The sequence below is a fragment of the Microcaecilia unicolor genome, chromosome 4 (genome assembly GCF_901765095.1).
Source record: "Microcaecilia unicolor chromosome 4, aMicUni1.1, whole genome shotgun sequence".
Classification (NCBI taxonomy): domain Eukaryota; kingdom Metazoa; phylum Chordata; class Amphibia; order Gymnophiona; family Siphonopidae; genus Microcaecilia; species Microcaecilia unicolor.
The window spans coordinates 250,887,848-250,904,072 of record NC_044034.1 but is presented as its reverse complement, the minus strand read 5'-3'; the positions used below and the strand labels follow the sequence as shown (position 1 = coordinate 250,904,072).

General features: G+C 42.4%; 1 protein-coding gene across 1 annotated transcript in view; it reads right to left on the bottom strand.

Annotated features, from left to right (window-relative positions):
- Positions 1-2,940: 2,940 nt before the first annotated feature.
- LOC115469687 (multidrug resistance-associated protein 5-like) overlaps positions 2,941-16,225 on the bottom strand; it is a 416,281-nt gene continuing 402,996 nt past the window's right edge. The window contains 1 exon segment of the mRNA XM_030202474.1: positions 2,941-3,178. Coding sequence (XP_030058334.1) covers positions 3,062-3,178 — 117 coding nt within the window. The 3' untranslated portion in view covers positions 2,941-3,061.

Below are 16,225 nucleotides of genomic sequence, written 5' to 3'. Positions count from 1 at the left end.
TGCTAGGGAGGTAAAATTCCTTGCTGAAATTAAGGATTGCTTTATAGAGCAGCTGGTACAGGCGCAGACGAGAGAAGGAAAAATTCTAGACCTAGTCCTTGAGCGCATGATCTGGTGCGGGAGGTAATGGTGCTGGGGCCGCTTGATAACAGTGATCATAATATGATCAAATTTGATATTAGCTTTGAAGTAAGTATACACAGGAAATCCAATATGTTAGTGTTAACTTTAAAAAAGGAGACTATGATAAAATGAGAAGAACGGTGAAAAAAAGAGGAGTGGCTTTGAGAGTCAAAAATTTACATGAGGCATGGATGCTGTTCAAAAACACCATCTGGATGCCCAGGCCAAATATATTCCGTATATTAAAAAAAGAGGATGGAAGACCAAATGACAGCCGGTTAAATAGTGAGGTGAAGGAAGCTATTAGAGCTAAAAGAAAATCCTTCAGAAAATGGAAGAATGAACAGACTGAAAATAATAAGAAACAGCATAAGGAATGTCAAGTCAAATGCAAAGCACTGATAAGGAAGGCAAAGAGGGACTTTGAAAAAAAGATTGTGTTGGAGGCAAAAACACATAGTAAATTTTTTTTTAGGTATATTAAAAGCAGGAAGCCGGCATAAGAATCATTTGGACAGCTAGATGACTGAGGGGTAAAAGGGGCGATCAGGGAAGACACAGCCATAGCGGAGAGATTAAATGAATTCTTTGCTTTGGTCTTCACTGAGGAGGATTTGGGAGAAATACTGGTGCCAGAAATGGTATTCAAAGCTGATGAGTGAGAGGAACTGAATGAAATCTCTATAGACCTAGAGGATGCAATGGGGCAATTTGACAAATTGAAGAGTAGCAAATCTCCTGGACCGGATGGTATTCATCCCAGAGTACTGATAGATCTGAAAAATGAACTTGTGGAACTATTGTTAGTAATATGTAATTTATCCTTAAAATCGAGCGTGGTACCGGAAGATTGGAGGGTGGCCAATGTAATGCCGATTTTTAAAAAAGGTTCCAGAGGAGATCCGAGAAATTATAGACTGGTAAGTCTCACGTCGGTGCTGGGCAAAACGGTACAGACTATTATAAAGAACAAAATTACAGAGCATATTCAAAAGCATGGATTAATGAGACAAAGTCAACATGAATTTAGTGAAGGGAAATCTTGCCTCACCAATCTACTACATTTCTTTGAAGGGGTGAACAAACATGTGGATAAAGGGTGAGCCGGTTGATGTTGTGTATCTGGATTCTCAGAAGGCGTTTGACAAAGTAACTCATGAAAGACTCCTGAGGAAATTGGAGAGTCATGGGATAGGAGGTAGTGTTCTATTGTGGATTTAAAACTGGTTAAAAGATAGAAAACAGAGAGTAGGGTTAAATGGTCAGTATTCTCATGGAGAAGGGTAGTTAGTGGGGTTCCCCAGGGGTCTGTGCTGGGACCGCTGCTTTTTAACATATTTATAAATGATCTAGAGATGGAGGTAACTAGTGAGGTAATTAAATTTGCTGACGACACAAAGTTATTCATAGTAGTTAAATTGCGGGAGGATTGTGAAAAATTACAAGAGGACCTTACGAGACTGGGAGACTGGGCATCTAAATGGCAGATGACGTTTAATGTGAGCAAGTGCAAAGTAGTGCATGTGGGAAAGAGGAACCCGAAATTATAGCTATGTCATGCAAGGTTCCACGTTAGGAGTCACGGACCAAGAAAGGGATCTAGGTGTCGTCGTTGATGATACGTTGAAACCTTCTGCTCAGTGTGCTGCTGCGGCTAAGAAAGCAAATAGAATGTTTGGTATTATTAGGAAAGGGATGGAAAACAACCCCATTCAGGTTGGATAGCTGCCATGTAATCACTGTGTATTACTCTGGAGCTAGGATGTGGCTATACTAAAAGTCTACCTTAGAGTCTGATGTGCATTTGCTCTGAGCTGTTTCTCTGATAAGAGCATCGTCATTATTCTTGCCTTTCATTTTGTTCTTGTTGCTATCTAAATGAATAAGAAATCTTTTTTTTATAATATCTTTAGGGTGTTGTGCCAGTATTTGTTGGTATATTTTGGACATTAGGACTCGGATCCATAGATAAAGGGAACATATTTACTTTCCAATAGTACACTGTCTAATACTAAAGTGCTGCTGTTTCATATTTTTTTTCATAATTTTTGCTGTTACATTTATTTATTTATCACGTTCCCCAATTACACCCAAAAAGGGTGTAATCTGTGTATGCCCCCATATTTATTTATGTATAGAAGGACCTGGTGTCTTGTATTACTAATTTAAAAGTGGGGAGAAAGAGGGGTATGATGTGTGGAAATGTCATTTTGGCTTGCCACCCCACACAGGTAGCTTGCCTGTTGCCTCCCCAAATATTTCTGTCCAGAGACTCCAGTATTGCATAGTGGTTGAACTCTGCTGCTTCCTGGCCTTTAATGCACATTCTACAGAACCATTTATAAATGTTAAAATATATTCAGTTGTATTCTTGATGATGTAATTTTTCTTTAAAAAATGCATCTACATCCTGAAAGAAAAAAGTGAACATAAAAGAAAAAAATGTGAATTCTCTATATATTTCTCTTTAGGGCATTCTTCCCTTCCTGGAGATTATTAGATCCTAGCAGAAGATTAAAATATCACCAAGAAGCAGAGAAATCAGAACATGACACGACAATGGGGAGATAACACTGATTGCAAGATACATTCTTCTTCTTAAGGATGTATGCTACAATATATCTTGAGCTGAGTATTTCAACAGAGCCCATATTTTGGGGGCTATCATGATATAATGTACAACCACAATTTAAAATAAGCTGTTCATTAACAAACCTCTAAAAATATTTTAAAGTCCCTAGTTAGTGTCTTTTCTCATAACAAATATCTTCGGTCACAAATGCATCAGTTGGTAGAAATGCTTTATATCCATAGAAAATATGTAATTGCTTACAAACAAATTAATTGCATAGACTGAAGGATATTCTTGATTTGAAAAGGATCAAGACTTTTCAGTCTTAAAGTGATTGGAGGGTAAACTGGTGATTGGTTATTCCTTTCAAGATGGACTACTAGATAAAAAAGACCACATTCCATTTTCTGCTGCAGAGGCCATTGCATAAAATCTTGAATTCTCATTGGACAGTAAAACAGAAGTCTTGTCAAACTCTACAATCTGTGGAAAAAATACAAATACACAATAAATTCACACTTGTCCCAAATTCTATAAATGGCGCTAAAATTGTACATGCACCCAATTTGCTCAAGTTAATTAGCGCTGAGAATTGGACCCTATCAATTATTGGTGCTAATTGTCATCAATTTAAATTAATGCATGCATATTTACATGCCCAGATCTGCGCGCAACTTTTATGCATGGCTTCAAAAGGGGACGTGGACACGGGAGGGTCATTGGTGAATCAGGGGCATACCCACAATTTATGCACACATTTATAGAATAAGGGAGATCTGTACCTAATTTAGGCATGAGGATTTACACCAGGGTTCAGTTGGTGTAAATGCTCATGCCTAAAGGTATTCGTGGATCCTGGCGCTAGCACTATTCTATAAATGGCACTTAACTTTGAGTGCTATTTATACAATATTGCTAAGCACTATTTTTCAGTGCTAATCTTTTGGCGCCATTTTAGAATTTAGTCCTTGAAGTCTAAGAAAGTCATTTCATCAGCTGAGTACTACATTGCTTTCTTCAAAACAGCAAAATTATGGGAACAGTTCTACAACTGGGCACTATAATTTAGGCCTATATGGTAAATGCTTTTCTATTACAGCCCCTGGATGTATAGAAGCTTTTACAGAATACTAGTGTAACCTGGTATTGACACATCTAAACTTTAGGCTCCCACAGTAGCATAAGCCAAAGAGCTGGCATAATTATGGGCACCTAAAGGTGTCAGGAATGCGCATAACTTATATGCGTAACTTATAGAATACTGTAAGTGGGAGCTCTGCCCATGTTCCGCTCATGTGTACTCTTCCCTTTGAAATACACACCATGTAAATTAAGTGGGTTGTGCCCTTCAGGCACTTTTGTGGGTATATGTAAACATGTAAATGCTAATAATTTAAATATTTAAGTGCACAAGGGTTTGTTAATGTAGGCGCCTAGACACAGAATTATCCTTCACATCTGTTTCTATGGTGATGGGCCAAAAAATGACAAAATTAAATCCAATATGTACTATAGAAGTAATGTTAATTCCCTCCATAGTGAACTAGAATATGCTGCCTTCAGTTTAAAACAAATAGATTTTCCTTCTTCTTAGTTACATAGGGTCTGATGCTCAACCAGTAGGAGACAGCCTGCATAATTTATTTACTTATTTATTCAGACTTGCTAAACCGCCTTTGCTAACATATAGTTCAAAGCGATGTATAAAGTTAAAATTAAAATCATATAACACGCAGAAGTGCAACTTCAATTTATATAGGAAAGAACAAAAGTAGAGAAAAGACAAGACAACAAACCAATAGAAAAAGAGGATTTACACACAGTGAGACATCGAAACACTCTGTTCAACTTGTGGGAAAGGCTTGTTGAAAAATCCATGATTTAAGTAGGGGTTTGAATTTCTTTAGGGATGATTCTGCTTGGACAGTGGGGGTGCAGAGAATTCCAAAGGGCTGGTGCTGAAAAATAGGATGCTTGATGTCATATAGATTCTAGAATAGCTTAAATCGGGTTAAAGAGAACAAGACGATGGCCATTAAGTGAACGAAGAGAGCGGGACAAACAGTAGGGGATAGTGAGGGATGAGAGATAGAGAGAAACACCAATACGAAGGGCTTGAAAGGTAAGCATAAGAACTTTGAAAGTGACCCATTGTTCTATTGGAAGCCAATGGTATGATTTAAGAAAAGGAGGAATATGGTTACAGAGAAGCCTCATAGCCATATTTTGTAAGGTTTGCAATTTCTTTAATAGTGAATGGTTACAGCCTAAATAGATAATGTTACAGTAGTCTAGTCTCATGGTAAACTGTGACAGGATGAAAGCATGCAGTGCACCGTGATCTAGATAGCGTTGCTGACTCCGGATATTCAATTCCGGGCCATTTCCGGTGACTGGCACTGAATAGCTGGGGGGGCGGGGGGTTCGACTTCTAAAATGTTAACCAGCTATTCAGGGCTAATGGTTAACTTTTTAGTAGTCAAAGACAGACCTGCTATTTAAGCGTCCTATTTTGACCGCTCAACATAGCCAGTTAGACACTGAATATCTGTGCCTAACTGGTTATATCATGTGATATAGCCGCTAACCAGGATATTCAAGGAGAGGTAGCCAGTTTTCCCATCTGTTGATAAAATGGATAGGAGTTACATTAAAATAAGATTTTAAACCAATGATAACCATTAGAAGGCATATGTGCTAACAAATAAAAGAGCTGGTTTCCTGTCCTGGATCTAGTACCTAAACGCTGAATGAGAATAACATCACTAATGAAGAAATACTCATTTTTCCCTTTGGGTAGATACGGAAACTAAGGAACATTGAAATGCGTTTGTTTTCATTTCACTTTTAGGCCCCCATCCTTCTCCCAAACTCCATGGATCATGGTAGGGAGCCACTATGGCTTCTTTCAAAAAATTGTGTATGTATAACTTAAATCCTATGTATATGTGTCCTATTGTGCAATGGCCAGAATTCCTTCCATTCTGTAGTATCCCTAGCCCATCTGAAGAGCAGCGGCTGAACTTGGAACTGAATAAGGCCTCTGGAAAAACACTGTGCAGCCTCTGGCCTATTGAACTGGCATCTTCAGGCCAAAATTATTTTTTATTGAAATTGTAACCTAGGCATCTGTAGTGTGTTCTTCCCATTAAATATTACCCCTTATTATTATATTTTAATTTATCATTCACTGCTTAATCACTTTATAAGTGGTATATCAAATAAAGATGAACTATTAACTTTATACTGCATTTAAATGAAAGTCATAAGTACGTTCACCATTATCAGGCAGGCTTCCACTTTGGTCATAGCACTGAAACCCTCCTTAACCATGATGCCATTCGTACTTTCCTTGATCATTACTACTCTATCAACATTGTTTCCCTTAATCTATTTTCAGCTTTCAACCTACTCGATCACCCCCTTCTGCTTTGTCACCTCCAGTCATTTGGCTTCTGACACTGTTCTTGCCTGGTTCATTAGCTACCTACTCACTGATCATTCTTTTCAGCTCAAACATTCCAGTTCCACCTCTGCTGCTTTTCCTCTTCGTTCAGGTATCCCACAGGGCTTGATCTTTTCTCCCGCACTTTTCAACATCTTTCTTACCCCCCCCCCCCCCCATCTAAATGAAATCCAAGACCATGGCTGTACCCATTTTGTTGCACCAATGACATCCAAATCCTTTATCGTATCTCTGAACCCTCCTCATCCCCATCAGCACTTAACTTCCTCAACATCTTCAAGTGCGAATGCATAATTTTCCCAACCCCACATGTCACACTACCACAGTTTCCCACTATCGACAACTAGGCTATCCCTTTCTGTGATTCCACTAAAATTCTCAGTGTCACTTTTGACAGCAGACTGACTTTTAAGGTTCAAATTAACTCCGTGGTATGTTCCTCTTTCTTCACCCTTCATCATATTTACTCTGTATGTGCTTTTCTCTCTTCGCAGTCTGTTCACTCTCTTCTTCTTGCCTTGGTCATTACCCACCTGGACTGTTGTAACTCTCTATATACCGGACTACTGCTTTACTCACTGAAACACTTGCAATTAATCCAATCTCCCACCTTGAGAGTACTTGCATTGTGGCCACCACTTTGACCAGGTTATCCCCTTCTTCACTCCGAACACTGGCTCCCCATTTCTTTCTGCATCATATTCAAGCTGCTAGTTCCCATGTTTAAAGGTCATCTACCCTCTGCATCTGCTTACATTAACAAGCGTCTCATCCCTTACTCTCCCCCTCGCCTTTTCCGCTCTGCTAATGAGAATCTATTATGTCTCCCCTCTCTCTCTTCCCTGCACCTCACCATTTCTAGAGAGATGGCCTTTAGCTACCTTGGCCCAAAGTCGTGGAACTCTCCTCCCTCTTCCCTTAGATCAGTTGACTCTTTCCACACTTTTAAAGCTCTCCTGAAAACTCACCTTTTTGATGAGGCCTTCTGCTCCCCTTACTCTTAACCTTTTGTCCTTACTCACTCCATTTCCTTATTCCCCCTCCTTCTACTTCTGTTTTTTTTCTTTTCTTTTCTTTTATATAAACTGCGTAGTCACCATTGATGTCTCTATTCACAGTATATCAAGTGCTGTGAAATAAATAAATAAAATTATGTTAATGGATTTCTATGGGGTAGAGGCTGTATAGTGAGTAAAATGTAGGTAACTGCTTTTTATCTCATTCCCTTACTTCATATTTCTCTTAGAATCTCATTCCCTTACTTCATACTTCACTTGGAATCTAAGCATGCTGCTTCTGCCCCAGTGGCGTAGGAAGGGGGGGCGGTCTGCCCCGGGTGCATGCCGCTGGGGGGGTGTCGGCTCCGCTGGTTCACTGCTTGCTCTGCCCTGGAACAGGTTACTTCCTGTTCCGGGGCAGAGAGAGCAGGGAACCAGCGGAGCCAATGCAGCTCCCAGCAATGTGCAGTCGGAGCGGATCGGCCCTACCGCCCATCCCTCGCCGCTTTGTGATGTAAGTACCCGCTCCGGGGGGGGGGGGGCGCTCCAGAGGGGGGGGGGTGCACAGCGGCGACCCGCCCCGGGTGTCAGCTGCCCTCGCTACGGCACTGTTCTGTGCCAGGAATTGATGATAACATGAAGATGATGCTCCATATCTTACAAGGCAACATAGGCGCCCGGTATAAGAGGCTTGGGGAGGCTAAGCCTCCCCAGCAGCAAGCCCCAAGCATCTCTCTCTCTCTCTCAGTCATCTATCATACCTCGTGGTGTTAGAGCAGCAGTGAAAAGCATTGCAGGCTGCTGGGCTCCGTGCTTTGTTTTGCCTTCTCTCTCTCTCTCAGCTCTGCCCGCCCTCATTTCCTGTTTATGCAAGGGCGGGCCAGAGCTGAGAGAGAGAGAGAGAGAAGGCAAAACAACTAAAGCACAGAGCCCAGCAGCCTGCAATGCTTTTCACTGCTGCTCTAACACCACGAGGTATGATAGATGACGTTTAAAATTTGGAGGAAGCCTGGAACTCGAAGGGAGCGAGGGAGGGGGGACCCTGAAGGCAATGATTCTCACCCCAGTCCTCAGGCTTATGGACCTCATGGCCAGTCAGGTTTTAGGATATCCACTATGTCCTCTAATTTTCCTCTTGCCTGTATCAAAGATTCCTGTGGAAGGGTTATATATGTAGTGGGTCCCCTGGTGAACCACTACGTGTGTGGAACTCCAGAAGCTACAGATGTGGAAGAGGAGACAGCTCCTTATTTCTGATTTGTGGGTTCTGAAAGGTGTGGGGAAGAGACTATCTTCAAGACCATCAGCTAATCTTTCAGTGTCTTTTAAACTTTCTTATAGGTATTCATCACTCCTTGTGGAACAGACATAAAATTTCAGGGGCTGATATTTAAAAGCATTTATCTGGGTAGCAACACTTGCTACCTGGATAAATGTTGCTGAGACATATTTAGTTATACACATCAGGCAATATTATTTCTTTTTTAATTTATTGGACCTCAGCAGCGTTTCAGTGTCACCAGAGCCAACTCGCTCACGGTTCAACTGCGAGCAGTCCTAGCAGCATTCATGCTCGTTAAGTGAACTTTTAAATCAATTAAAAATTTAAAAAGTATCTAAATGTGGAATTAAAAAGATTAAAATGGACCAATGAAGAAGCACCATGAGCAAGCTGGCTTTGGTGACACTGAAACGCTGCTGAGATCCAATAAATTAAAAGAGAATAAATACATAATATTGCCTGCTGTGTATAACCAATAGTTGTTTGAGCACATATGGTGTTGGGCCTTTGTTAGAAATTTGCCCCCGCTATTTTACTCCTGCTATTCTTGAGGATAATTGGGTCAGACAAATGAGACGCATTTAGTGACACCATCTGTAAACTATAGCAGAATATTATTACAGATTGTTTAGGCACTATCTGGATAGTGCTAGGGATGGTCCTGGGTCAGAGTCAGGGCAAAGACACAGTTTATCTGGATAGTGGCGATTTTCAGTAGCAGTATCTAGATAACAATCAGTTAACTTAGGACAGCGAAAAAAAGCTGTCCTAAATGCTGATATGCTATCTGGATAGTGGCTAAATATCGCCACTATTCAAATAATTATGGTCCTCACTGCTCTGTGTGAATATTCAGCAGCAGACCCTACCTGGATCCTGCAGTTGAATATTTGGATTTTTATGCTCACAGTGGTGGGCATTTTTTAAAAATACTGAACGCTGTGGGCTCAATATTAAGAGACTAATTTATTGGGTAAATAAAAAAAATAAAACAGCTCAGCAAAATCACTAAAAGGAAAAAAAAGGCAAAATACAAAAAAAGAGACATTAGATTATTAACTCTTGAAGCCTTCCTCTCACTTCTCTACTTCTTGGCTTTGGAGTAATCTTTTGATAAGACTTCACTTTGTGGTTCTCCACCTTTAGACACTTCTGTATCTGAAATCAGCAACAGCAACTCAAACACTCTCACAACTGTGTGTTCCTTGAACCCAGGGGATTCCAATGTGGAAATCTCTCTGGGAGGGAGTGTATAGGAAGTTGCCAGTGTTCCTTGATAACACTTCCTCAAAGGATGCTGGAGACTGCAGTGTATAGTACAGATATTGTGGTTCAATATACCAAAAACTCCCTTGATACAAACTATTGCTGGATGTCCTCTGACTCCCATTACCTACACTGGTCATAGTTCTATGAGAACACTACTCTGCTTGCAAATTTTCTCCCTCAGATGATCACAGACCTTCAATACCACACATCTGGCTGCCACTTCTCTCTTTCAGTTCTATCAACCAGTCTTAGACCCTGTGCAGTCTTTCCCTCAACTTCCTTACATGTGAAGGAGGCAAGAAATCCAATAGCACTCTTTTTTCCCCCTGGATACAGGCAGTGGTGTGCTGGTAAATGTTTAACAATAGGCTCTCTCCCTGGTCCACCTCTGCGCCCCTCGTTCACCTCTGCGCCCCCCCCCCCCCCCAATTGCAGAGCTGGCTATAGCCAGGGAGAGAGCCTGGGGGGGGGGGGGGCAATGTATTGCTCCAAGAAAAAAAATTAAATGATCCCAGGTTCCAATGTAATTCATGTTTAATGTGGGATAAAATGCCATAAATAAGTAAATAAATATAAACTTTTAATGTTGAGCACCTGATTCTCAAAGTGGACATATTCCAAACACTATACTGAAAATAAAATGATTTTTTCTATCTTTGTTGTCTGGTGACTTTGTTTTTTTGATCATTCTGGCCCAGTATCTGACCCTGCTGCTATCTGTCCTCTTAACTCCGTTTCCAGGGCTTCCTTTCCATTTATTTCTTTACTTTCCGCCTTTCTTCTTCATTTCTTGCCCTACATCCATAAGTAAAAGCTGGGTCCTCCGCAGACTTGACTGTCCAGTGGATCCAGCTTCTGTCTATTTTCTTCATCCATGTACAGTTTTTCTCCTCTCTTCCTTTTCCCTCATCTCATCTCCTTCCTCACTCTTCCCTACCCTCCATGTCCAGCATTTCTTCTCTCTCCCTTATCTCTCCATCCACCCATGTCCAGCAACCCTCCTCTCCCCCCTGCCCTCCCCTCCATCCACCCACCCATACCCAGCAATTCTTTTCTCTCGCCTGCCCCCCCCCCCTCCAGCCACCCATACCCAGCGATTCTCTTCTCTTGCCTGACCGCCCCTCCAGCCACCCATACCCAGTGATTTTCCTCTCTCCCCTGATTACCTCTGTCGAAGCAGCCACATTACTGAAAGCCCTGCCCATCTCTAGCCTTTCCTTCATGAGTTTGTTCCCTCAGAGTCCCGCCCTCGTGGAAAGAGGAAATGACGTCAGAAGGCGGAACTCTGAGGGAACAAACTCACGAAGGGAAGGCTAAAGACAGGCAGGGCTTTCAATGTCGTGGCCACTTCAACAGAGGTAATAAAAAAAGATTTAAACCCCCCCAGGGCAGCGCAGGCAAACGAGGTAAGTTACTTGTGGTTTTCTTAAAGTGTTCAGTGCGAGATGAGAGGGAGAGAAAGAAACAAAAAAAACATCTGTATTGTGTATTAAATGTATTATTCTTTTAATTTATATTTTTACAAAAAGGTGCAAAGTAAAAAGAAGTTAGAGTAACAACATAGTATTAGAAAAAGCCCCAAATTTAAGGTTCCGTAAAAGGCAGAGCAGCTGTTAGGGCTCTCACCCAGTCTCTGAAATTGTGAGCCCTTGGGCCACTGCCAAGGAGTGGCAGCGGCAGGCAAATCACCCAAGCAGAAAGCAGTGCTGAACACAACAGGCAGGAACCACAGAATATAACTAGAAGAGGCTTTAATAGTAGATAGTAACAATATCCAGTAGCACAGCAAAGTCAAAGGGCAGGCAGCAAACACGGGTAATCCATAAACTAACCAGAGTCCTTTAGGCAGGCAGAAAGCAAAATCAAAGTCCAGGTCCAGGCAAAGGGTCAAACACACAGGAAACTTACAGAGCAGGAACTCCAACAAACCAACAGGAACTCAGGATTACCTTTGATACCAAGGCAAGGCAAGCAAGGCTCACAGAAGCTAATAAGCCCCTCAGCAGCTAACCCACAGCTGCAGTAAATCACCAGCCAAGTAAGGTTGCTGTTCTAGGACAAACCAGCAGAGCAAGTCTGGCAACCTGGAAAATCCAGACCGGACTCACTGAAGTCTGGAACGTGGAAGACAGCAGAAAACAGTCCATAGCAGCCACCAGTTCTGGCCACCAGAGGGCAAGGAGAGCACCCACATGGAAAACAGTCACAAACATGACAGCAGCCTCTCCTTCTGACCTCCTCCAGGGCTTTCAGTGAACCCTTTCCATGTGCCGGTTTGTAAAAGGAGACTTGATCTATTGCCAGCCTAGTTACAGAAAGCAAAGAGGTTTGGGAGAGCAAGGGGTTAATGGTTTAGCAAAGGCCACCAGCAATCAGAGCAAGCAGCCCCTCCCCACAAAGCCCGCCCTGGGCTCCATCTCAAGAGCTAAGAGGAAGAAGGTGTTGGGTTCAGAGAAGGGGAGGGGAGGGAGTGTGAGAAGAGAAGACTGTTATCCTGACAATGCTCCTTTCTTGCAGGCTGGGCTCTCAAATCACAGCATCGCCTGGTGACACAAAGCCAGTGAGAGATCCAGTGGTGGGAGGGGAGGGAAATGCCTCGTTTACTGAAGCCGGCTCGCCCTGCAGAACAACCGGCTCACAAGATGTTAAAAAATTTAACAACAGGCTCTTGCGAGCTGGTGCGAGCCGGCTCCAGCACACCATTGTTTACAGGTCTTGTTCAGCACCCACAGCACCATTTGTTTCAGAAACTCATGCCCCCTTCTCAAGACTCGCTGAAAAGATAATACTTTCAAGAGCTCCTTTCCTGTAGGATAATACTCCTTTTCACATTTAGCCCAAGTTGGTACTATGGGGTCCACCCTCCACTAGGCCTGAGAGTCTTAGCTAGTTAGCTCTCAGTTGGCTTCTGGGAGACTGAAAAACAGGAAAGAAATTAACAACTTTTTCCTCCACGACATCATAACTCATTCCTTGGTACCTCCTAATGGGAAAGCCAATTAGAAAATTTCTCACACACATTATACTTTTAGCAGCTGCTAGGGCTAGTGATATCCCTGCATGGTTTTACCAGAGGTAGGTGATGTCTGACAGGCATTCACCCTATGGAAAAGCATTACCAGTGCTGTGATACAGGGATTGGTCCTTGACCTGATTCTTTCCAACATTTTCAGAAGTGATATTGTGGAGAAGCAAATTGAAAAAAAATTGCCTTTTTGCAGGTGATACCAAAATCTTCAACAGAGCAAACACATTGGAAGGGATGTAAAACAAGAGACAGGATCTAGCAAAGCTTGAGAAATGATCTAGCGCATTGATCTTCACTAACTTAGAAGCGAGGCCCATACTAGGAACAAGACTTCAACAAAAAAGTTAGGACCACTGCTGGATAAAGTGGATGGTATCCAGAGCCCTGCGTGATGAAGGAGGTGGAGGGGGGGGGGGGGGGGGTGAAGGGTTCTCTCTCCAATGATATAGCCAGTCTGGTCACTCAGGCCCATATTCCACTCTGAGCAATAAGTGTAAATAAAATGAAATTTGATTCTCTCTCTCTCAGATCATCTTGTCCCTACCAACCCACATTTCCCCTAAAATTCTCTTCCCCAATATACACTTCCCCCAACTTCGTCCTAATCAGTCTCAATTCCCACCAGCCTCTCCTCCCTATCATTGTGTCACCTATCCCTCCAAGCTCGGTCTCCTCCTGGTTTGTTAATGCTCTCTGACCTTTCCCAGAGTCTTGCATCTGGAACAACTCTTCTGTTTTCTTCCTGCATTATGTGGCTTTCAGTAAGCTTGATCTATGTTGTGTCCAAACTTAATTGTTTGCATAGTCTGGTAAAAATAGTATTGAAAATTTCTGTCCTGAAGAAAAACAGAGCAATTCTTCTAGATACAGTGCCATTAGCAAGCTTCTGAACAAGGAGGGGGGAAGTATGTGTTGAGAGAAAAGAGCTATGCATCCATACCTAGGGCCAATGGGGGCCACTACTGACTTCTGTGCCTTGCAATGAAGAACACTGGTCTAGAGTTTAGAAGCTAAAATGTAATGCTAAAAAATGCACTGTCATGCATTTGAGCTGCAAAAACACGAGACAGTCATACAGTACAGTTGGTGAAATTTTGTGCAATCATATCTGATGACCTTAAGGTAGGGAAAATGTACATAAGGTGATGATAAAAGCCAAAAGAATGCTTGGATGTAAAAGGAAGAATAGCTAGCGAAAAAGGAGGAGACAGTGCTTCTTTACAAATCTCTGGTGAGATCTGTAATTATGAAAACTTTCTAAGGGATATAAGATGGATAGAGCTGGACAAGACCATGGCTATTGAAATAACCAACAATCTTTGTCATAAATAAGTACATAAGTACATAAGTATTGCCACACTGGGAAAAGACCAAGGGTCCATCGAGCCCAGCATCCTGTCCACGACAGCGGCCAATCCAGGCCAAGGGCACCTGGCAAGCTTCCCAAACGTACAAACATTCCACACATGTTATTCCTGGAATCTTGGATCTTTCCAAGTCCGTTTAGTAGCGGTTTATGGACTTGTCCTTTAGGAAACCGTCCAACCCCTTTTTAAACTCTGCTAAGCTAACCGCCTTCACCACTTTCTCCGGCAACGAATTCCAGAGTTTAATTACACGTTGGGTGAAGAAAAATTTTCTCCGATTTGTTTTAAATTTACTACACTGTAGTTTCATCGCATGCCCCCTAGTCCTAGTATTTTTGGAAAGCGTGAACAGAAGCTTCACATCCACCTGTTCCACTCCACTCATTATTTTATATACCTCTATCATGTCTCCCCTCAGCCGTCTCTTCTCCAAGCTATATAGCCCTAGCCTCCTTAGTCTTTCTTCATAGGGAAGTCGTCCCATCCCCGCTATCATTTTAGTCGCCCTTCGCTGCACCTTTTCCAATTCTACTATATCTTTCTTGAGATGCGGCGACCAGAATTGAACACAATACTCAAGGTGCGGTCGCACCATGGAGCGATACAACGGCATTATAACATCCTCACACCTGTTTTCCATACCTTTCCTAATAATACCCAACATTCTATTCGCTTTCTTAGCCGCAGCAGCACACTGAGCAGAAGGTTTCAGTGTGTTATCAACGACGACACCCAGATCCCTTTCTTGGTCCGTAACTCCTAACGTGGAACCTTGCATGACGTAGCTATAATTCGGGTTCTTTTTTCCCACATGCATCACCTTGCACTTGCTCACATTAAACATCATCTGCCATTTAGCCGCCCAGTCTCCCAGTCTCGTAAGGTCCTCTTGTAATTTTTCACAATCCTGTCGTGATTTAACGACTTTGAATAACTTTGTGTCATCAGCAAATTTAATTACCTCGCTAGTTACTCCCATCTCTAAATCATTTATAAATATATTAAAAAGCAGCGGTCCTAGCACGGACCCCTGAGGAACCCCACTAACTACCCTTCTCCATTGTGAATACTGCCCATTTAACCCCACTCTCTGTTTCCTATCCTTCAACCAGTTTTTAATCCACAATAGGACATTTCCTCCTATCCCATGACCCTCCAATTTTCTCTGTAGCCTTTCATGAGGTACCTTGTCAAACGCCTTTTGAAAATCCAGATACACAATATCAACCGACTCCCCTTTGTCCACATGTTTGTTCACTCCTTCAAAGAATTGAAGGGGGCAGGATTAAAGTGGAGACTGCAATTCAAGAGATATCAGAGTCAGGCCTTTTACAACAAAAAGAGAGCTCTGGAATGAGGGCTTATAGGCTGAGGGTCAAAGGAGAGACTCAGAAGTAGTAAAATATCTCCTGACAGAATGTGTGGTGGTTGCATTGAAGAGTATCCCAATGGAAGTTGTGGGAAGCTCTGAATTCAAGAAAGTAAGGGGCAAGTGCAGAGGATCTTGGAGAGAGAGGAAGTGATTGGAGAGATCAGGCAATTGATTTGGATGGGCAGACTAGACAGGCTGTATAAGTGGCATAGCATGTAAACCAACTGGAGATGCAACAGAATGAGAACTATCACTGGTGACAGGAAGGGGATTGAGAGAGACTGAATATGGAGAGCAGTGGACTGTGTTAAGGAAGAAGAGAATGGTTGTCCCCCTCCCCCCTTCATTTTGTTAGGTATGAAGGTAAAACTAATGGGGAAAACTGTGTTTCAGACATTGACAGTTGGTACGGGGCATTGGAGACAGTTGTCTGCTTTGGTAGTTTATGAACACAAAAGAGTGAAGTGTGAGAGGTCAGCTATGAAGGTGAATGTTGACCTTGTAAAAACGCTTGGACTGGTGGTGGAGATTGGGAACCAACTAGTGGCTGGCCTGTGTGCAGGGAGTGCTAAGCCAGAGATGAGACTTTGGTATATAATGGATTGAGCAACTGGTTTAAGAGAGATCACTGATCTGCATAGAAAAGTGTTAAATGGACAACTGTGGGGAACAGGGAGGGTGTTAAAAATAAAGGAGGGGTGTGTTGTATGATGAAGGGTGGAACAGTGATGGAGAATCATGTGACCAC